The sequence below is a fragment of the Capricornis sumatraensis genome, chromosome 3, assembly GCF_032405125.1.
Source record: "Capricornis sumatraensis isolate serow.1 chromosome 3, serow.2, whole genome shotgun sequence".
Lineage (NCBI taxonomy): Eukaryota > Metazoa > Chordata > Mammalia > Artiodactyla > Bovidae > Capricornis > Capricornis sumatraensis.
The window spans coordinates 141,211,615-141,234,832 of NC_091071.1; the positions used below are offsets into that span (position 1 = coordinate 141,211,615).

Below are 23,218 nucleotides of genomic sequence, written 5' to 3' on the forward strand. Positions count from 1 at the left end.
GTTGTTTATCCTCCATTTGTTTGTATTTTTAATAGTTTTTTTCCCCTGTAGTTGACATCTAATCTTACTGGTTTGTGATCAGAAAAGATGCTTGGAATGAATTCAGTTTTTTTGAATTTACCAAGGGTAGATAAATGACCCAAGATGTGATCTATCTTGGAGAATGTTCTGTGTGCACTTGAGAGAAAGGTGAAATTCATTGTTTTGGGGTGAAATGTCCTATAGATATCAATTAGGTCTAACTGGTCCATTGTATCATTTAGTTTGTGTTTCCTTGCTAATTTCCTGTTTGGTTGATCTATCCATAAGTGTCAGTTGGATATTAAAGTCTCCCACTATTATTGTGTTATTATTAATTTCCCCTTTCATACTTGTTACCATTTGCCTTACATATTGTGGTGCCCCTATGTTGGGTGCATATATATTCATAATTGTTATATCTTCTTCTTGAATTGATCCTTTGATCATTATGTAGTGTCCTTCTTTTTCTCTTTTCACGGCCTTTATTTCAAAGTCTATTTTATCTGATGTGAGTATTGCTACTCCTGCTTTCTTTTGGTCTCCATTTGCCTGATATATCTTTCTCCAGCCTTTCACTTTCAGTCTGTATGTGTCTCTTGGTTTGAGGTGGGTCTTTTATAGACAGCATATATAGGGGTCTTGTTTTTTAATCCATTCATCCAGTCTTTGTCTTTTGGTTGGGGCATTCAACCCATTTACAGTTAACGCAATTATTGATAAGTATGATCCCATTGCCATTTACTTTGTTGTTTTGGGTTCAATTTTATAAACCTTTTCTGTGTTTCCTGTCTAGAGAAGATCCTTTAGTATTTGCTGAAGAGCTGGTTTGGTGGTGCTGACAGCTTTTGCTTGTCTGTAAAACTTTTGATTTCTCCTTCATATTTGAATGAGATTCTTGCTGGGTATAGTAATCTGGGCTGTAGGTTTTTCTCCTTCATCACTTCAAGTATGTCCTGCCATTCCCTCCTGGCCTGAAGAGTTTCTATTGAAAGATCAGCTGTTGATCTCATGGGGATCCCTTTGTGTGTTATTTGTTGCTTTTCCCTTGCTGCTTTTAATATTTGTTCTTTGTGTTTGATCTTCATTAGTTTGATTAATATATGTCTTGGGGTGTTTCACCTTGGATTTATCCTGTTTGGGACCCTCTGGGTTTCTTGGACTGGGTTGGCTATTTTCTTCCCCATTTTGGGGAAGTTTCCAACTATTATCTCCTCAAGTATTTTTCTCATGCCCTTTCTTTTTGTATTCTTCTGGGACTCCTATGATTTGAATGTTGGAGTGTTTAACATTGTCCCAGAGGTCTCTGAGGTTGTCCTCATTTCTTTTCATTCTTTTTTCTTTTTTCCTTTCTGCTTCATTTATTTCCACCATTCTATCTTCCACCTCAGTTATCCTATCTTCTGCCTCAGTTATTCTACTGTTGGTTCCATCCAGAGTGCTTTTGATCTCAGTTATTGCAGTATTCAGTATTGATTGACTCATCTTTACTTCTTCTATCCTTGTTAAACATTTCTTGCATCTTCTCAGTCCTTGTCTCTGGATTATTTATCTGTCACTCCATTTTGTTTTCAAGATTTTGGATCATGTTTACTATCATTATTCTGAATTCTTTTCCAGATAGACTCCCTATCTCCTCCTCTTTTGTTTGGTTTGGTGGGCATTTATCATGATTTCCTTGCCTTTTCATTTTATTTAAATCACTATGTTTGGGGTGTCCTTTCTGTAAGCTGAAAGTTTGTGGTTCTTCTTTATTGTGGAGCATGCTCCTTGTGGGTGTGGTTGGACTAGTGGCTTGTCAAGGTTTCCTGGTTAGGGGAGCTTGTGTCTGTGTTCTGCTGGGTGGAGCTGGAGCTCTTCTCTCTGAAGTGCAATGAAGTGTCCAGTAGTAAGTTTTAGGGTGTCTATGGGTTTGACATGGCTTTGGGCAGCCTGTCTTTTAATGCTCAGGGTTGTGTTCCTCCTTTGTTGGAGAATTAGCAAGGTATGTCTTGCTCTGGAACTTGTTGGCTCTTGGGTAGAGCTTGGTTTCAGTGTAGATATGGAGGCTTTTGGTTAAGCTTTGTCTATTAACGTTACCTGGAATCAGGAGTTCCCTGATGTTCTCAGGTTTTGGAGTTAAGCCTCCTGCCTCTGGCTTTCAGTCTTATTCTTACAGTAGCCTCAAGACTTCTCCATGCATACAGCACAGATGATAAAACATCTAGGTTAATGGTGAAATAATTCTCCACAGTGAGGGACACCCAGAGAGGTTCACAGAGTTACATGGAGAAGAAAAGAGGGAAGAGAGAGATAGAAGTGACCAGGAGGAGAAGAGGGGGAGTCAAAAAGGGAGAGAGCAATCTAGGCAGTAATCAATTCACTATGTGTGGTGGTCCCGAGATGGTGGAGGAATAGGACAGGGAGACCACTTTCTCCCCCACAAATTCACCATTAGACCATTTGAATGCTGAGTAACTTTGACAAAACAACTTCTGAATGCTGGCAGAGGACACCAGGTACCCAGAAATGCAGGCTGTTCTCTTCAAAAGAAGGTAGGACAAAATATATAAAAAAAAAAGCGAGACAAAAGAGTTAGGGATGGAGACCCATCCTGGGGAGGAAATCGTGAAGGAGGAGAAGTTTCCAAACAGCAGGAGGCCTTCTCACAGGTGGGTCTGTGGGGAGTTTGGGAATCTCAGGGGGCAATATAACCAGGAGGAAAAAACTCCACAGAATATGTGCCTGACCACGACTCCCAGCAGAGAAGTAGCCCAGATGCTCATGTCCACCACCAGCAAGTGGGGGCTGGATGGGGAGGCTCAGGCTGCATGCTTTAGGGTAAGGGCTTGGCCTGAGTGACCTGGGGACAATCTGAGGGAGCTGATGTGAGATAGCAACCCAAACTGTGGGATCACCAGAGAGAAAAAAAGAACTTTCCCGTGAAAGGCTCTAACCTAAACATGCAGCCTGGCCTGCTCACAGAACAAAGGATTGAGCGAATACCAAAGGAGAGCTAGCCGGCTCTATGAAATTTGCTTTAAAAATAAGGTCTTTTTTTTCAAGGTAATAGTAGGTTATAAAAATGAAAATTAAAGGAGTAATAAAGAACTTAAAGATAAAAAATTTAATAATAGTAGTAAAAATAAATTTAGGAATTTCTCTGGAGTTGTTGTGGGCAGTGTGGAGTCAGTTCAGTTTCAGATAGTTCCTTGTTCCAGCTTGTACTTGTTCTCAAGGTCTATAGGCCCCCTCCAAAGCTTCAGTTCAGTTCAGTTCAGTCACTCAGTCGTGTTTGACTCTTTGTGACCCCATGGACTGCAGCATGCCAGGTCTCCCTGTCCACCAACAGCTCCTGGAGTTTACTCAACCTCATGTCCATCGAGTTGGTGATGCCATCCAACCATCTCATCTTCTGCCATCCCCTTCTCCTCCCACCTTCAATCTTTCCCAGCACCAGGATCTTTTCAAATGAGTCCGTTCTTCACATCAGGGGCTTAGTCAATGTTAACTACAGGGTTTTCATCTATTGCACCTGTCACTTCCAGAGTGGTTCCCTCTTCTTTATTTTAGCTTCCTCTGTTTGCAAGTCTCTTTGGTGTCTAATTTCTGCCCTGACACAAGGGGGTGAAGGTAGTCACTTATTTAGGTTCACTTGTTCACTTGTGTTGTGGGAAGGGAGAAACACTACAAACAAATATTGCGGGCATGTGTGGGGAGTGCTCACAGTGTATGGACCACACTGGGTTTGCCCCAACTCACGGTGTGTGTGCTTTCCGGGTCTACGCTGCTCAGGCTCCAGGGTGCTCTGCAGGGATACTGTTCAAAGCAGGCCCTGCATTTCATGCACTTTCCAGGTCTAAGCTGCTCAGGTTTAGGTTCTCGGGTACTCTGCAAGGGCACAGATTCGGTTGGACATGCATTTTGTGCACTTCCTAGGTTTGAGCAGCTCAGACGACCAGGTGCTTGGCAAGCATACTGTCCCAGGTGGGCCATGTATCTTAATCACCTCCCCCATCCCGGCCACTTGGTTTCACGGTGCACTGCAAGAGCACCATCTCAGGTGTGCCGTGTGAATCCTCTGGGGAGCTGATCTCAGGCTGCAACCCTCCTGGCAGGTGTCAATCATCCAGGATCCCAGGAAGATGTGGTTAGCAACTGGGAGCCTGCTCACAGTTTGGTGAAGGATGCCGGTCTCTGGGGCCAAGATTGGAGCAGCCCCTTGCTCTCCAGCTCTGGCTGTTGCATGCCTGCTTCTCTGCCTCCAGCGGTGGGGAGGGACCTGTACACAGCTGGCTAGCTCTCCTTTGGTATTTGTTCAATCCTTTGTTCTGTGAGTGGGCCAGGCTGCGCATTAGGCTAGAGCGTTTTGAGGATAAATTCTCTTCTTTTTTCCCCTCTCTGGTGATCCCACAGTTTGGGTTGCTATCTCACGTTAGCTCCCTCAGATTGTCCTCAGGGCATTTAGGCCTGGTCCTTACCCTAAGGACTGATGATGAGCCCGCATCTCTCTGTCCAGCCGAGTGTCTGGGCTACTTCTCTGCTGGCAGTTGCGGTTAGGTGCCTATTCTGTGTGTGTGTGTGTGTGTGTGTGTGTGTGTGTGTGTGTTTCTCCCAGTTATGTTGCCCTCTGAGATTCCAAAACTCCCCACAGACCCACCTGCAAGAGGGCTTCCTGCTGTTTGGAAACTTCTCTTTGACGACTCCCTCCCCAGGACAGGTCTCTGTCCCTAACTCTTTTGTCTCTCTTTTTGTCTTTTATATTTTGTCCTACCTACTTTCAAAGAGAACAGCCTGCATTTCTAGGTGCCTGGTGTCCTCTGCCAGGATTCAGAATTTGTTTTGTGGAAGTTGCTCAGCATTCAAATGATTTTTTGATGAATTTGTGGGGAAGAAAGCGGTCTCTCCATCCTATTCCTCCAGCATCTTGGAACTGCCCCTAAGTTTGCTGCATTTACTTAGTATGGTCTACTAACTTGAGTACAGAGTCCCTGATCATGGGCATCTTAATATAGATGGAGCTAAAGATTGGCTCATCTGTAGCCATTTGCAATTATTTATTTTCTAGGAATAGGGAATGGCAAGTGGCAGTACCCAGCTAGTATTGTTTCCATGGCTCTGCCAGCTTCAGCTCCTAGCACTTGGACCTTCACACCTGCGCAGTATCACTTCCACCTGCATTGTATTACCAGGGAATACAATGTATCTTAGGGAAAGAGGAATTAATGAAGCATGAAGTAAGTTTAGCCATTCAGAAAGTAGCACTCATATGATACACATGCTGTATCTTCTTACCTTCTTATTGAAAATGTTTCTATAGATGTGAACTAAATATTGTGGTGGGAGAGGATAAATGAAAATCCTCAGCTCTCATGTTTTGCATCTTTTTATCCTCCTGAAAAGAAGGTATAAGATTGTGATTAAGCATGACATCAGCATCATTGTGGTGTGTGGCACTCTCTTTGCCTTTTCTCTTCAATTTACAACCAGTAAAAACATCCATAACTCAACAATGATGCCTCTGCTCAACACAGCAGGACGCCAGAGTTCCTAGGTGGCACTAGTGGTAAAAGAACCCACCTGCCAATGCAGGAGATGTAAGAGACGTGGGTTTGATCACTGGGTCTGGAAGGTCCCCTGGAGGAGTTCATGGCAGCCAGCTCCAGTATTCTTCACTGGGAAATCCCATGGACAGAGGAGATGGTGGGCTATAGTCCACGGGGTCACAAAGAGTTGGACATGGCTGAAGTGATTTAGCACCTTTGCAAAGGTAGGTGGACTGGAACACATGGAAGAGGCAGAGCCAGGAGAGCAGCAGAGGTGATGTCTGTGATCCTGAAACCCCCGCCATGGCAGCTGAGCCTGCAGCCCCAGAGAGCCTGGCAGCATCAGGGGGAGCAGAACGTATGACTCCAGCCTCCCTGTCAAAGGGGTGCCCCTTGCCACAGGGATCCAGGCAGTAGTGGCAGTGGGCCTATGACCCTGTCCCCCCAGAGTTGGACATACTGATTACTCTGGCTCCTCCATTTGCCCCTACCCACAGTGGTAGTGCCTGACAACCCTGGCCATGGCAAATGGGCTGTGACCCTGGCTCCCTGTCACCCCTTGTCCTGAGAGATAATAGAGACTGAGACCCTGGGCAGAAGTGACCACCACCCTAATGTCCGAGGTAACAATGCCAGCAGCAACAAGGCACTAATAACCCCAAGGGCACAAGCAGTGACAGGCGTGACACCTCTGATAGAGCTGATGGAAGGTAGAAAAGGCTGATTCTCAAAAATAACCAGAAGCAGCTCAGGTAAGAGACCAGAAACTTGTGAGGCCTCTACTAATTACTAATCCACTGAATCCTTAGAATCAAGTTTTTAAAAAAACAACAAAAAACTTTACCTAAAGATGAGTGTTCACTACTTCACATGTGCTGGCAGAAGAACATCTCATCAAGAGCCATGAAGAACTATGGTAACAATGTATCACACACAAAAAAATGACAGACCCCCCAAATCCAAACTTAAAGTCACAGAATATTGTGATTTTACTGATAGAGAATTCAAAATAGTTGTCATGAAGAAACTCAACAAGCTATAAGAAAATATAGAAAGACAGTTAAGTAAGCTCAGAAATAAAATTGATGAACAGAAGGGATATTTTACCAAGGAGAGTGGAACTCTGGGAAAGAACCAAAGTGAAATTCTGGACCTGAAGGACTCTAAATGAGATGAAGAAGGTATTGGAAATACAGCAGCCAATATGGAAGAGAGGACTAGTGAGTTTGAAGATAAAAATCTGGAAATGATAGAGACAGAAGGGAAAAGAGAATGAAGATCTTAAAAAAATAAGACATTCTATATTTACTCTCTTGAGCCACCAGGGAAACTCCTTTGGTATGAAACTAGAGATCAACTACAAGAAGAAAGCTGAAAAAAATAATAAACATTTTGAGACTAAAAAACATGCTACTGAATAGCTGTTGGGTCAAAGAAGATATTAAGAAGAGGTGGCAAGAATACAAAGAAGAGCTCTACAAAAAAGATCTTAATGATGCAGATAACCACGACGGTGTGATCACTCATGTAGAGCCAGACATCATGGGGTGTGAAGTCAAGTAAGGCCTTAGGAAGCATATCTACGAACAAAACTAGTGGAAGTGATGGAATTCCAGCTGAGTGATTTCAGATCTTAAAAATGATGCTGTGTTGCTCTCAATATGCCAACAAATTTGGAAAACTCAGCAGTGGCCACAGGACTGCAAAGGGTCAATTTTCATTCCAATCCTGAAGAAGAACAATGCCAAAGAATGTTCAAACTACCACACAATTGCATTAATTTCACATGCTAGCAAAGTAAAGCTCAAAATTCGCCAAGCTAGACCTCAGTGGTATGTGTACTGAGAACTTCTAGATGTTCAAGCTGGATTTAGAAAAGGCAGAAAAACCAAAGATCAATTTGCCAACATCTGTTGGATAAATTAAAAAGCAGGAGAAGTCCAGAAAAACATCTACTTCTGCTTCATCGACTACACTAAATACTTTGACTCTGTGCATCACAAAAAGTTGTGGAAAATTCTTCAAGGGATGGGAATACCAGACCACCTGACCTGCCTCCTGAGAAACCTGTATGCAGGTCAAGAAGCAACAGTTAGAACCAGACATGGAAAAACGGACTGGTTCCAAATTGGGAAAGGAGTACGTCAAGGCTTTATGTTGTCATCCTGCTTATTTAACTTATATGCAGAGTACAACATGCAAAATGCCAGGTTGGATAAAGCACAAGCTGGAATCAAGATTGCTGGGAGAAATATCAATAACCTCAGATATGCAGATGACACCACCCTTATGGCAGAAAGTGAAGAGGAACTAAAGAGCTTCTTGATGAAAGTGAAAGAGAAGAGTGAAAAGGCTGGCTTAAAACTCAACATTCACAAAATGAAGATCGTGGCATCTGGTCCCATTACTTCATGGCAAATAGTTAGGGAAACAACGGAAACAGTTACTTTATTTTCTTGGGCTCCAAAATTATTGCAGATGGTGACTGGAGCCATGAAATTAAAAGACACTTGCTCCTTGGAAGAAAAACTATGACAAACTTAGACAGCATATTGAAAAGCAGACACACTACTTTGCTTACAAAGGTCCATATAGTCAAAGCTATGGTTTTTCCAGTAGTCATGTATGGATGTGAGAGTTGGACTATAAGGAAGGCTGAGAGCCAAAGAATTTATGCTTTTGTACTATAGTGTTGGAGAAGACCCTTGAGAGTCCCTTGGACTGCATGGAGATCCAACCTATCAATACTAAAGGAAATCAATCCTGAATATTCACTGGAAAGACTGATGCTGAAGCAGAAGCTCCAATACTTTGGCCACCTGATGCAAAGAGCTAACTCATTACAAAAGATTCTGATGCTGGGGAACTTGAAGGCAGGAGAAGAAGGGGAAGACAGACGATGAGATGGTTGGATGGCATCACTGACTCAATGGACATAAGTTTAAGCAAGGTTCAGGAGTTGGTGCTGGACAGGGAAGCCTGCTGTGCTGCTGTCCATGAGGTCGGTCGCAAAGAGTTGAACATGATCAGTCAACTGAACAACAACAACAAAGAAGAAATCAAAGTAGAAATGAAAAAAAAATTAAGATAAATAAAAATGAAAATACAACATACCAAAATCCATGTGATGTAGCAAAGGTAGTACTAAAGAGGGAAGTCTGTAGCAATACAGGCATATCTCAAACAAGAAAAGTCTCAAACAGTCTAACAATCTAACTTTACACCTAAATGAACTAGAAAAGAAGAACAAATGAAGCCCAATAAAATATTGCAAAAACCCTCAACAAAATATTAGCAAACTTAATACAATAACATATTGAAAGCAGCATACATTACATAAAGTGATATTCATTCCAGGGATTCAAGGATGGTTCAATGACTGCAAATCTATCATGATATACCACATTAAAAAAATGAAATATAAAAATCACGTGATCATCTCAATTTAGTTCAGTCGCTCAGTCGTGTCTAACTCTTTGCAATCCCATGGACTGCAGCACGCCAGGCCTCCCTGTCCATCTCAATAGATGCATAAAAAGTAATTGATAAGATTCAATGTCCACCAATGATAAAAAAACTCAATAAAAATATCAAAGGAATGTACTTCAACATAATAAAGACCATATATGATAATCACAGCTAACATCATACTCAACAATGAAAAACTGAAACCTATCCCTCTAAGAGCAGGAGCAAGACAAGGTTGCCCACACTTACCACTGTTATTAAACATAGTATTGGAAGCCCTAGCTAGAGCAGTTAGGCCAGAAATGGAAAATAAAAAGCATCCAAATTAAAAAGGAAGAAGTCAAACTAATGCTATTTGCGGATGACATGATTTTATACATAAAACCCCCTGATGACTTCATAAAAGAACTGTTAGAACTAGTAAGTTCAGTACAGTTTCAGGGTGTGAAGTCAATATACTAAATCGTTGCATTTCTATACACTAACAATGAACTAGGAAGAAGAAAAACTAAGAAAGCAATCCCATTTACAATTGTAGCAAAAAGAATAAAATACCTAGGAACAAATTTAACCAAGGAGGTGAATAATATCTACACTGAAAACTATAAGACAGGGTGAAAGAAATTGAAGACTACACAAAAAAATGGAAAAACAGACTTAGCTGATGGATTGGAAGAAATAATATTGTGAAAATGTCTACATTACCCAAAGAAATAATGCAATCCCCATCAAAATCCCAAGGACATTATACACAAAACTAGAACATAAAAATTAAAAAATTTTTATATAGAGCCACAAAAGTTTCCTGAATAGCCAAAGACATCCTGAGAGAAAAGAACAAAGCTGGAAATCTCTCTGTCCCTGATTTCAAAATTCTTACATGGCTATAGTAGTCAAAACAGAATAGTATTGGCTGAAAATCAGACACAGTGGAGTGGAACAGAATTGAGAGACCAGCAATAAACCTACGCATATATTGACAACCAGTTTACGACAAAGGAACAAAGCACATGCAATGGAGAAAGTATAGTCTTTTCAAAAACGGTGTTGAGAAAACTGGATTGCCATTTGCACAAGAATGAAAATGGACCACTGTCTCACACAATACACCAAAATCAACTCAGAGTGGATTAGACTTGGATGTAAGACCTGAAACTGTAAACTCCTAGGAGTAAACATAAGCAGTATGCTCTTTGGCATGGATCTTAGCAATTTCTTTCTGGGTATATCTCCTCAGGCAAGGGAAACAAAAGCAAAAATAAGCAAATGGGACTATATCAAACTAGAAAGCCTCTGCATAGCAAAGAAAGCTATCAGCAGCAAAAAGCACAGCCTACCAAATGGGGGAAATATCTATAAATCATATATCATTATTCTAATAATGGGACTAATATCCAACACATATAAAGAACTGACACAACTGAACAGCAACAACAACAAAAATGCGTAGAGGAGCTGAATAGATATGCAGATGATCAACAAGCACCAAAAAGATGTTCAATATCACTAATTATTAGGGAAATGCAAATCAAAACCACAGTGAGGTATCATTCCATGTCCATTAGAATGGCTATTATCAAAAAAGGAGAAATAAGAAATGTTGGAGAGAATGTGGAGAATGTGAATTGGTGTAGCTACTATGGAAACAGTATTGAGATTCCTTAGAAAATGAAGAATAGCACTATCATATACAATCCAGTTTTTCCACTTCTGGCTATTTACTCAAAGAATGCAAAGACATTAATTCAAAAAGATATATGCACCGCTATAGTCCTAGCAGCATTTTTTTTTTTTTTACAGTAGTCAAGATACGGAAACAACCCAAGTGCCCACTGATAGATGAACAGACATAGAAGATGTGATACTTATATATCTATATTTATCTACACACACTCAAGCACACAGTGGAATATAAATCAGCTATAAAAGGTGAAATTTTGCCATCTGTGATACAGATGGACCTTGAGGATATTACACCGACTGAAATAAGTCAGACAGAGAAAGACAAATATTGCATGATTTCACTTGTATGTGGGATATAGAAAAATTAAAAAAAACAAACCCTCAAACAAAGTAAATGAGCAAACCAAACTAAATAAAAACAAATACTTAGATACAGAGTTTACCAGAGAGGAAGAAGGTGAGGAGGATGAAAGGGGGTAAAGGCGAAGGATAGAAACGGACTTTTGATGTTAAACATGCTGTAGTATATACCGAAACTGAAATATAACGTTGTATACATGAAACTTAAGTATTGTTATAAACTAATGTTACCTCAATAAATTAAAAATTCAATTTAATTAAAAAATAAAGATAATGGTTAAGAATTCCATATTACAGACTCATACAGACCTGGTTCAAATTCCAGCTGGTAGCTGGGTAGTCTAGGTTAAATCAGCTAACCTCCTTGAGCTAGAGTTTGTTTATATATAATAAATATGCCTGTCTCATATTTATGTGAACATTTAAACTAGAGAGAGTGTTCAATACGTAGTAGCTCTTATTAACCTGAAGACATCCTTACTCTACAAGTTCACAGCACAGCTCTGTTTGTTCTCTAGGATATGGGGCTCAAGACCCCCAATTCTTGTGGGAAACTGTGAAATTGGTGAGAGTTGCCTATGGAGTAGTCAGTGGTAGGATGGCAAAAATGGTAAGGGCTGATGCGGATGATAAACTCGATTGGGTAATGGGGCACATAAATCACCCAATAACCGAAATTCTCCAAATACCAGAAAGGACTGAAGACTCTGCAGGATAAGTTATCCCAGGATGCAGAGTTGATAGGTCCTCCCTTTGAGCTGTTAACACAAACCTACTCTTGGTAACCCACATTTCCATTATTCCTGAGTACTGGCACTTCCTGGACTATAGACATCTTGAATGAAGGGACCCAAGGGGTTCGGGCTTCCACCTCTTTATGAACCCTGACCTGGAGATCTTTCCTTCTTTTTCATTTTGGACCTCTTCACTAATCCTTGAGGTCCTTGGACATAAAATGTCCAATATCTTTTCCTCACTCCCTCCTTTTTAAAGCCAGAACTTGATTGTCTCTGGTGGTGCTCATATCTCAATTTAACTGCCAACACAGGGAACTTTTCTTACAGCATCTTACCTGGCTTTCCCCCCCGCCCCCTTAACCTTATATATACTTCACCCAGTGCTTTTCATACATCGTAGAAGAGACAGCATCCCCCAAGCAACCCTGTTATTCTCCCTAAAATAGATACAGAAATGGGTAATTCATTTTGAAAAGGCAGTCAGTTACATTTATATGTAACTTTAACCAGTCTTCCACAGAATTTCATCTGAACTTTGGCCTGGAAATCCCCTATGGACTCTGGCAGATTATCCTCTGGTATTTCTGATTTCTAGTGTTGTTGAAATTTTCTCTGTGTTATCATAAGGGCAAATCAAGAATCACTATCTTTCTAATATCTTATCTGAGGTTTCCTCACTCACATTTACAGAATCAGTAATTTTCAGTCTTTGAATACAAAGAAGTTCAATTTATGTAAATTTTTGCAAACAACTTCAAGACTAAGTTATAATTCTTTCTAATATTATCTTCTTTTTCAGCTGAATTTTATCCTGTTTCTGAATACCGTTAGAGTTCTGGCTACTAAAATCTGGGAGACCAATGTGGTTGGGCATGACACAAGAAAACAATACAGGTAATTCCAGGACAGACATCCATAAAAGAAGATATTTTGGTTACTATTTAGACTAAAGGACAGGTATCAATTGATCTGAAATGTCTCTAAGAGACTAAATTGGGAACATGTATTTTTGTTTGGTTTAATTGTGCTATTTATCAGAAAAGTATATATATTTTAGGAAAATATAAATAACAACAAACCTTACCATGTGCTTAAATTCTAAGTATGTTTTTTAAAATATGTTCTTAGCAATTGGGATTTTATAATAAACTTTGTAACCAGGGCTTACCTGGTGGTTCAGTGGTAAAGAATCCACCTGCCAAGCAGGAGATGCAGGTTCTATCCTTGGGTCAAGAAGATCGCCTGAAGGAGGAGATGGCAACCCACTCCAGTATTCTTGCCTGGGAAATCCCATGGACAGAGGAGCCTGGTGGGCTACAGTCCAGGAGGTCACAAAAAGTTAGACAGGGCTTAGTGACTGCACACACACACAACAAAAATCAAGAAAGTGTATTTGCTATATTGGTTCCAGTCTGCCCATCAGACTGTGTGTGTTGTGTGCTCAGTCATGTCTGACTCTGTGACCCCATGGCCTGTAGCCCATCAGGCTCCTCTGTCCATGGGATTTTCCCAGGCAAGAATACTGGAGTGGGTTGCTGTATCCTTCTCTAGGGGATCTTCCTGACTCAGGGATTGAACTTGCATTTCCTGCCTCTCGGGCACTAGGAGGTAGATTCTTTACCACTGTGCCACCTGAGAAGCCTTCCCATCAAATTGGCACCTCCCAAATAGTTGATTTTTAAGAACTTTCAAATGTATTGATTGAAGGAGGTCTATTATTCAGTGTTTGTTGGAAAAAAGGACAAATTAAGTATTTATTCGCTTTTCACTTTTCACTTTCATGCATTGGAGAAGGAAATGGCAACCCACTCCAGTGTTCTTGCCTGGAGAATCCCAGGGACGGGGGAGCCTGGTGGGCTGCCATCTATGGGGTCACACAGAGTCGGACACGACTGAAGTGACTTAGCAGCAGCATGAATATGAAAGTGTTAGTTACTCAGTTGTGTCCAACTCTTTGTGATTCCTTGGACTGTAGCCCACCAGGCTACTCTGTCCGTGGGATTCTTCAGGCAAGAGTACTGGAGAGGGTTGTCATTTCCTTCTCCAGGAGTTCTTCCTGACCCGGGGATCAAACTTGGGTTTCCCGCATTGCAGGCAGATTTTTTACTGTCTGAGCCACCAGGAATATCCTAAGTATTTATAATCATTATCAAACTATTTTAAGACTATGTCTGTTTCTCCCAATGATCATTTCAGAGGTTCTAAGTCATTTTGGAAGTGGCTTTTAGGCAACTGAACATATACACCCACTAGTCAGGAGCATGTGGATTAGTTTCTGCAGTGTTCTGCCTCACGTCATGAAATGCTATCTCAGACACAGAAAGGAAGAAATCATAGCCAGCATTTCCATCTTCTCTCACAAACATTCCCCTGTACCACGTAGGAAGCATTTACTGTCAGGCAGAAACGACTACAGGCAGAGATGGACCGAGGTCTAGAATAGGACGCACAGTATGAGCGAGTGATCAGCTGCTAGCTCCAGTTATTTTCAGTACGGTGGAAGTGGTAGTACTGTAAATTGTGCCTAAGCATTTATAGTAAAGGGTCCATGCTATACTAGTATAGCTTGTCCCATGTCACATCCCACTGGTGAAGACAAAGGTCAAAGGATGATAGAAATGGAAAAATGTAAGTAGCCTTTCAATCTTCATAAAATGAAAAAGTGCACTTGTGTTTGAAAGATGCTTACTAGTTCTGAATAAAAGCTATTATTTCCTTTATTTCTGAATGATGTGAAATTATACTTTCAGTAGAAAGTTGCCCAAGAGACTTGAAAAACACTGGTGAGAACAAAGAGTGGATTATCTTTGAAACTAGATAGTCAGCTTACCTCCAAAAAGAAAAAAATAAGTAAGTAGGGAAAGAAAGAAAGGAAAGAAGGAAGGAAGGACAAAAAAAAGGGAGGAAGAACACTGAAGGAAAGACTAGTGAGGGAAGGAAGGTTACAATCCTTGGAGATTTTTTTTAGTTAGTTCAGTCACTCAGTTGTGTCTGACTCTTTGTGACCCCATGGACTGCAGCATGCCAGGCTTCCCTGTCCATTTCTAACTCCCCAGAGCTTACTCAAACTTATGTCCATCGAATCGGTGATGCCATCCAACCATCTCATCCTCTGCTGTCCCCTTCCCCTCCTGGCTTCAATCTTTCCCAGCATCAGGGTTTCTTCTAGTGAGTCAGTTCTTCCCATCAGGTGGCCAAATTATTGGAGCTTCAGCTTCAGCATCAGTCCTTCCAATGAATATTCAGGACTGATTTCCTTTAGGATTGACTTTACATTGAGATTACTGGGGTATTAAATGATTCTTAGAGAAAGAGGTATATTTCTTAGAGAAAGAGCCGCTTCTTAAATCTCAAACATTGAAACTGAAGATTTAGGACAGAAAAAAAAAGGCATTTTACAATTTCATGAAAATAGTATCCTTTAAGCAAAAAGAGTAGAAATGAGATTAGAAAGACTTAGGGGATAATTGTGCTTTTCTCTGGTGGCTCAAATGGTAAAGAAATTTGCCTACAAAGCAGGAGAACCGGGTTCAATCCCTGGGTCAGGAAGACCCTCTGAAAAAGGAAATGGTAACCCACTCCAGTATTCTTGCCTGGAGAGTGCCATGGACAGAGGAACCTGGCAGACTACAGTCCACAGTTGCAAAGAGTCAGACCTAACTGATCAACTTTCACTTCTTTCAGGGGATAGTAATCACTGGAAGTGAGAATGAACTGCCTGATTTAGAATAGAAGTAACAGGAAGAAGAGGGAGACAGGGAAAAATTAGCATAAGTAGTGGGTCAGAGCAGAGAAGGGAATGGCACCCCACTCCAGTACTCTTGCATGGAAAATCCCACGGATGAAGGAGCCTGGTGGGCTGCAGTCCGTGGGGTCGCGAAGAGTCGGACATGACTGAGCAACTTCACTTTCATGCGTTGGAGAAGGAAATGGCAACCCACTCCAGTGTTCTTGCCTGGAGAATCCCAGGGACAGGGGAGCCTGTTGGGCTGCCGTCTATGGGGTCGCAGAGTCGGACACGACTGAAACGACTTAGCAGCAGCAGCAGCAGCAGCAGTGGGGCAGAGATGGGGAAATTAGTCCCTGTTAGTCCTGCTAACGGAGAAGGCAATGGCAACCCACTCCAGTACTCTTGCCTGGAAAATCTCATGGACGGAGGAGCCTGGTAGGCTTCAGTCTGTGGGGTCACTGAGTCGGACACGACTGAGCGACTTCACTTTCACTTTTCACTTTCATGCATTGGAGAAGGAAATGGCAACCCACTCCAGTGTTCTTGCCTGGAGAATCCCAGGGACGGGGGTGCCTGGTGGGCTGCCGTCTATGGGGTTGCACAGAGTCGGACACGACTGACGTGACAGCAGCAGCAGCAGCAGTCCTGCTAAGCTTTATTTTTTTCCAGAAAGCTGTGTCTACAGAGGGCTTCCCCAGTTCTCAGTGGTAAAGAATCCTCCTGCAATGCAGGAAATGTGGGTTCGATCCCTGGGTCAGGAATATCCCCTGGAGGAGGAAATGGCAACCCACTCCAATACTCTTTCCTGGAGAATCCCGAGGAGAGAGGAGCCTGGCTGGCTATAGCCCATAGAGTCTCAAAGAGTTGGACATGACTGAAGCAACTTAGCATGCACATGTCTACAGAAAAGTGAAGTGAAGTCGCTCAGTCGTGTCCAGCTCTTTGTGACCCATGGACTATCCAGCCCATGGAATTCTCCAGGCCAGAATACTGCAGTGGGGTGCCATTTCCTTCTCCAGTGTCTACAGAAGAGCACTCTATATTGACTAATTAAAAGACTTGCTGTTCTCTTCCAGGAAACTTGCCAAATCCACACTGGTGCTGGTGCTGGTCTTTGGTGTGCATTACATCGTGTTCGTGTGTCTGCCCCATTCCTTTGCGGGGCTGGGGTGGGAGATTCGGATGCACTGTGAGCTGTTTTTCAACTCCTTTCAGGTAGAGAGTGCCATCTAGTAATGTGATTCCTATATTTTGCCCTCCTCTCCACCTCCGCTCCTCCAACCCCCCTCTGATGCTGCCAAATTGCAAGCTCATTTCTCTGCCTCTTCTCTGACTTTCATGCACCACCCACCCATCTCCGAAGGGCCAGGAAAGGGGCTGTTTTCTGGCACCTGTACTTTTCTATCCTGCGGAGGTCAGGTTAACCTCTTACCACAGCAGGAGCCTGGGCTGTGAGACAAGAAAGCATATTTCTGTAACATATGTAACACCGTTGGAGCAGGAATCTGTGTGTGTGTATGGAAATCAGTGAAAACAAAAGTCAGGATAGGCAGGTGAGGGGAAAAAAGGGAAGGGGAGACAAGAAAGAGGAAGAGGTTGCTTCCATACATTTGGTCTCAGTAGAAAGCACGATACTATCATCCCTCACATGGACAGCTACACACGCCTCCTGACTCTTCTTCCTGCTACTCATTTGCTGCCACCTCCTGCCTTCAACCTAGTATTCATAGAATAGTCTGAAGACTCTTAAAGATAAATCTGACCATGTCACTTATCAGCTGAACATATCCAGAGGCTTCTCATTGCAGTCAGAATGAAATCCAAACACTGTTTCCTTGTGTGCACAGCCCTACGGTGCAGGGACCCTGTACTTGCTGTTTTCTCCGCCTGGAATGCTCTTCCCTCTAATACTCATATTGTCTGGCTTCTTCTCACTCAAATCAGCTTAAATGTCACCCTCTTAGAGAGGTCTTCATCGAGTTCCCCCTCTGATAGATCTTCTCCACTCTTCTCTTCCAACACCACTTGTTTTGCCTGAATAGTCTTTTATCTCATCATTTTACATTTTTCTCTGTGGCTATTTGTTTATATTTTATTCATCTGTATTCTCTTCCAGAATATAAGCTGTAAGAGAACAGGGACCTTATCTGTCTTGATTAAATTGTTTATCTCTGTAACACTGAGCATTTCACAGTGTGTAAAGTCAACAAATATTTTTGAATGAGTGGGAAAAAAAAGTTTGTGTTTTCGCTATAATATACCCTATGCCTATAGTTGTCAACATTCACAGTGTATAAATTTCACTTACCAGCTAGGGGATGTTCAGTGATTCTGAATGGCAAACATGAAATTAACATGATAAAAATCAGTTATTCATGTATCCTGAAGTATTTTATTTATTTATTTGGTTAATTTGATACTAAGGAAAGATCTCAGACAAATTTCATGTATATTTAAGGATTTTGAAATATTAGGAGAGAATAACTTGTATAATTTTCTGGAGGAATCATTTAAAAAAACGCTGTTTTTCAACATATGCATTTTGACACAAGATGCTTTAGTGCTATAATCTTCATAATTAAAATTAATTAATTAAAACATTCTATTTTCTCTTCCAGGGTTTCTTTGTGTCTATCATCTACTGCTATTGCAATGGAGAGGTAAGTTTGAAGGAACCCCAGACCTCCTGTAGGTCTAACTCTGAGTATAAATCGCTATCACAATATGACCTGAATCTCTTTAGAATCTCCAGGGGTTACAGGAAAGAATGGGCAGGGAGAAAGGAGATATTTTTATCATAAATTATTTTGAGAAAGTAAGAATTGATGTAAATAAGCCAAGGTCTTCCTCTTCCAGCCCTTTTCAATGTCAGTTCAGTTGCAGACCTTGATGTCAGAAACCCAATTTGTTGGAATGCAAATTGATACTTGGAAGGACAGTGAACATCATATTCCAGTCAGTGCTTCAACTTACATTTAACTTCAAGTTCTATAAGAAAATCAAATATAACTCTCTGGGAATAACCCATTAGAACATTGTGACATTTTAAAAACTACCTGATGGTGATGGGACAATTTCAGTTCATTTAGGAATTGCCTGGAGAGAAAGAATGGTACCAATCTTCTAGGTGACATCAGCTTATCAGGTTTCTACTGCTTCCCATGGAACTTTCAAAAAGCTCCCTTCTGGGAAGTTGCAGTAGCAGAACGGAATCTTCAGCAGCAAGAATGGAAACAAGAGCCCTACCCTGCTAAGAATGCCCTTGCAGTGCCCACTTTTCATAGTCCAGTCCTCCTCCCGGTTTCTCTCCTTCATTATGCTTGTGCAGAGTGATAGGTTTACAGTTCCATCTACAGATAAGCAGCTTCCATGCCCTTCCACAGCCTCAGCTGGCACTATGTATCCATATTGTTCCTCCAGCCCAGACCCCTTTTTTTCCCTCTCCCATGAGCCATTTATACTGGCTGCATTTCAACTTCTATTAAAGCACTAACCTTGGACAAATCTTTTTGCCTGTCTGTAAACCTCAGTTTGCTCATCTCCAGTAATAACACCTCTCAGGAAGAGATTGAGAGAGAATACAGAGTTGAAAGTATACATTTTCACTATATATGCACTACAGTACCACACATCTGGGGTTGCTTGAGTCCACCCATGTGAAACTCCAGATATAGGCTAACTGAGAATTCATAGGGAATTTTTCAGCTGCAGGTGGTGGGCACCCCTAATCCCTGTGTTGTTGAAGTGTCAACTGTATATGTAAAGTCCCTGGTATACAGTGGAAATTTAGTGATTGTTACTGTCAATGAAGTCAGGGCACATATCCATCCAATAAGGTTGCAGGGCTTCTGGAGGTTTTTGATGCATGAAATGGTCCTTGTGGCGTTTAGGTTCAGTCTGAGGTGAAGAAGTTGTGGAGTCGGTGGAATCTCTCCGCGGACTGGAAAAGGACGCCCCCGTGCGGCGGCCACAGATACGGCTCCGTGCTCACCACGTTGACGCACAGCACCAGCAGTCAGTCGCAGATGGCGGCCAGCACGCGCGTGGTGCTCATCTCAGGCAAAGCAGCCAAACAAGCCAGCCGACAGCCCGACAGCCACGTGACTTTACCTGGCTACGTCTGGAGTAACTCGGAGCAGGACTGCCTACCACAGTTGATCCATGAAGAGACCAAGGAAAGTGGCGGGAGGCAGGGAGATGAGATTCTAATGGAGGAGTCTTCCAGGCCATTAGAATTGAACACAGGCCTGGAAGGAAGCAAAGGAGAAACCGAGGATGCTCTGTGAATCCATATCTGTGTCTTTGAAGAGCTGGTTCATCTCGTTGTGTCAAAGGAGCTAGGCCTGTGAGCAGTCAGGGCTCCGGTGTTCATAGCCCATTTTCAGGCTCCAAGAACTGACTCCTGTAGATACTAAAGCCACAAAAGGAGAAAGTCAGTGGAGCAGTTTATTACCTTATTTTGGCATCAGATTCTTTTCTGAATTGATGTGCAGTACTTGCTCTGTGATGTTCATTCTTCTGCTCTTTTTGGGTAGAGAAACATTTCAGTTGCTTGGTTTTAGTTTTCTCTTGTAAATATCACTGTAAATATGATCAAGATCATTTGATATGTGACATTTGCCTTTAAACAAATCAGTATTCTCTTTTCCACTTTAAGGGACTTCTATCATTCCATTCATTTTGTCTGTGCACAGGAACAATTAGGGTCTAAAAATGTACATTGAAAGATTAAAGATCACAGAGCAAGTACACACTGGAAGATAAGTTGTCTGGATTTTGTTAAAATAACAAATGTGTGAGAAACTTGTTTCATTCTAGGAAAAAGGGAAATTATTCAAAAAAGAATATTGCACATATTCCTCCTTTTGAATGTCCCCTCTGTGACCAGCCAAATCTCAAGTCTTCACTCTCTTGTAAACCTTAACACAAGGTTTTCTTGGTCAGTGAGCTTATGTCTACAAACAGATTTTGTTTGTAATCATTTATAGTGATGGTCACACTGAATTTATTATTTTTTCTTTGTTTTATTACTGTATTCCAAATGGCATGTGGGATAAATTAAAGTTTGCTTTAAAAATACATTTTGAGTCACTTTTTAAAATGTTCTCTTAGCATCTAACTTTGTTTATAGGAATCAGTCAAATGTCTCTTCTTCAAACCTACAGAGATCAGCATGTAGCCCCAGAACTTCACTGAGCTTGACAAGTCAGTATATTGTAGCAGTGAAATATTTATTGTGTGCATGTTGGGTACACATATCCTGCTAGGTTTTTACACACATTAACCTATTTAATCCTCACCACAAAGTTTATGGAGTAAATCTTATTGCTGTCCTGCTTTTTACAAATGACTGTGACTCATGGAAGTAGATTGACTTGCCCAAAGTCACACAACTAGTGATTGAGAGAACATGGTTTCAGACCCAGATCTACTGACTTTAAGCATCTTTTTCTGTCCCTGTTGACCATCTGCATATCTTCTTTGGAGAAATGTCAGTTTAGGTCCTCTGCCCATTTTTTTTGATTGATTGTTTATTTATTTTCTGTTACTGAGCTGTCTGAGCTATTTGCATATTTTAGAAATTAATCCCTTGTTGGTCAAATCCTTCACAAATATTTTTCCCCATTCTGTAGGTTGTCTTTTTGCTATGGTTGTCTGTGCTGTGCAAAAGCTTTTATGTTTGTTTAGGTCCAATTTGTTTATTTTTGTTTTTCTTTCTATTGCTCTAGGAGAAAGATCAAAAGAAAAAAAAATTGCTGTGATTTTTGTCAAAGAGTGTCCTGCCTTTGCCGTCCTCTAGGAGTTTAATATTATCTGTTTCACATTTAAGTCTTTAATCCATTTTGAGTTTATTTTTTATAATAGTGTTAGAGAATGTTCTAATTTCATTCTTTTATGTATAGCTGTCCAGTCTTCCCAGCACCACTTATTAAAGAGACTATCTTTTCTCTATTGTGCATTCTTGTCTTCTCATGGATTAATTAACCATAAGTATGTGGGTTTATTTCTTGGATTACTATCATATTCCATTGATCTATGTGTCTGTTTTTGTATCAGTTCTATACTGTTTTGATTATTGTAGCTTTATAGTATAGTCTGAAGTCAGGGATTATGATTCCTCCAGTTCTGTTCTTTCTTAAGATTGTTTTGTCTATTTGGGGTCTTTTGTGTCTCTATACAAATTTAAAGTTTTTTTGTTCCAGTTCTGTGAAAAATGCCATTGGTAATTTGATAGGGATTGCATTGAATCTATAGATTTTCTTGGGTTGTATAGTTATTAGAACTCACTTTCTTACCAGCAGTTATTTTTATAAATATAAATATTTATATGGTTGAGTTTATTAAAAGACATTCTCATCTTTTCTAGTTATTAAGTATTTTGGCCCATGAGTTGGATTTCAGCCTGCTCTGTCTGTGTCCTCCACTCTTGAACCCTCTCCCTGAGACAAACAGAGAAGCAATTTCTTCCAGGAAGTTCAATTCTGAATGGATGGTCAGTTTAGAAATAACATATACAAAGAATTATATATGTATACATTGGCTTTGTTTTAGGTACTAAGCTTGGTATTTTCAGTATATTTTGTCAAATAGTCTTCATTACACACTGTGATGCAGTTATCACCATCTCAAAAATGTCATGATAATCATAAATAAAACAATTTGCTCAAAATCACAGTGGCTTAGCCAAGATTTGAACCCAGTTCACTTTAACTCTAAAATTCTTGATTGTTCTCTCACCCATGTGACCCTTTTAAATTTTCTTTATCAAGAGCCTAGTGGTATGCCAAGTCAATGAGGAAATAAAAAATAATTATTGATAATTCCAACTATTTTGATTTTAGAGTTACCAATAATCAAGGACATGTAAAAAAGAAATAATATGACAATAGTTTTGATAAAAGCATTTAAAAAATGTATTTATTTACTTATTTTTATTTTTGGCTGTTCTGGGAATTCATTGCTGCATGGGCTTTTCTCTAGTTGTGAAGAGCAGGGGCTACTCTCTAGTTGTGGAACGTGGGCTTCTCATTGTGGTGGCTTCTCTTGTTGCAGAGCATGGACTCCAGGGTGCTTCAGTTCAGTTCAGTTCAGTCGCTCAGTCGTGTCTGACTCTTTGCGACCCCATGAATCGCAGCACGCCAAGCCTCCCTGTCCATCACCATCTTCCGGAGTTCACTCAAACTCACGTCCATTGAGTCCATGGTGCCATCCAGCCATCTCATCCTCTGTCGTCCCCTTTTCCTCCTGCCCCCAATCCCTCCCAGCATCAGAGTCTTTTTCCAATGAGTCAACTCTTCGCATGAGGTGGGCAAAGTACTGGAGTTTCAGCTTTAGCATCAATTCTTCAGTGCTCAGCTTTCTTCACAGTCCAACTCTCACATCCATACATGACTACTGGAAAAATGAGACCTTGACTAGATGGACCTTTGTTGGCAAAGTAATGTCTTTGCTTTTCAATATGCATTCTAGGTTGGTCATAACTTTTCTTCCAAGGAGTAAGTGTCTTTTAATTTCATGGCTGCAGTCACCTTCTGCAGTGATTTTCGAGCCCAAAGAAATAAAGTCTGACACTGTTTCCACTGTTTCCCCATCTATTTCCCATGAAGTGATGGGACCGGATGTCATGATCTTCGTTTTCTGAATGTTGAGCTTTAAGCCAAATTTTTCACTCTCCTCTTTCACTTTCATCAAGAGGC

At 41.1% G+C, this 23,218-nt stretch overlaps 1 protein-coding gene across 2 annotated transcripts in view; it reads left to right on the forward strand.

Annotated features, from left to right (window-relative positions):
* PTH2R (parathyroid hormone 2 receptor) overlaps positions 1–19,807 on the forward strand; it is an 86,225-nt gene extending 66,418 nt beyond the window's left edge. The window contains exons 10-13 of one of the 2 annotated variants that reach the window (XM_068969014.1): positions 12,591–12,685; positions 16,598–16,736; positions 18,140–18,181; positions 19,412–19,807. In XM_068969014.1, the coding sequence (XP_068825115.1) occupies positions 12,591–12,685; positions 16,598–16,736; positions 18,140–18,181; positions 19,412–19,807 (672 nt within the window). The remainder of the gene's footprint in view (positions 1–12,590; positions 12,686–16,597; positions 16,737–18,139; positions 18,182–19,411) is intronic. The other variant, XM_068969015.1, reaches the window with a different exon arrangement.
* The last annotated feature ends 3,411 nt before the right edge of the window (positions 19,808–23,218 follow it).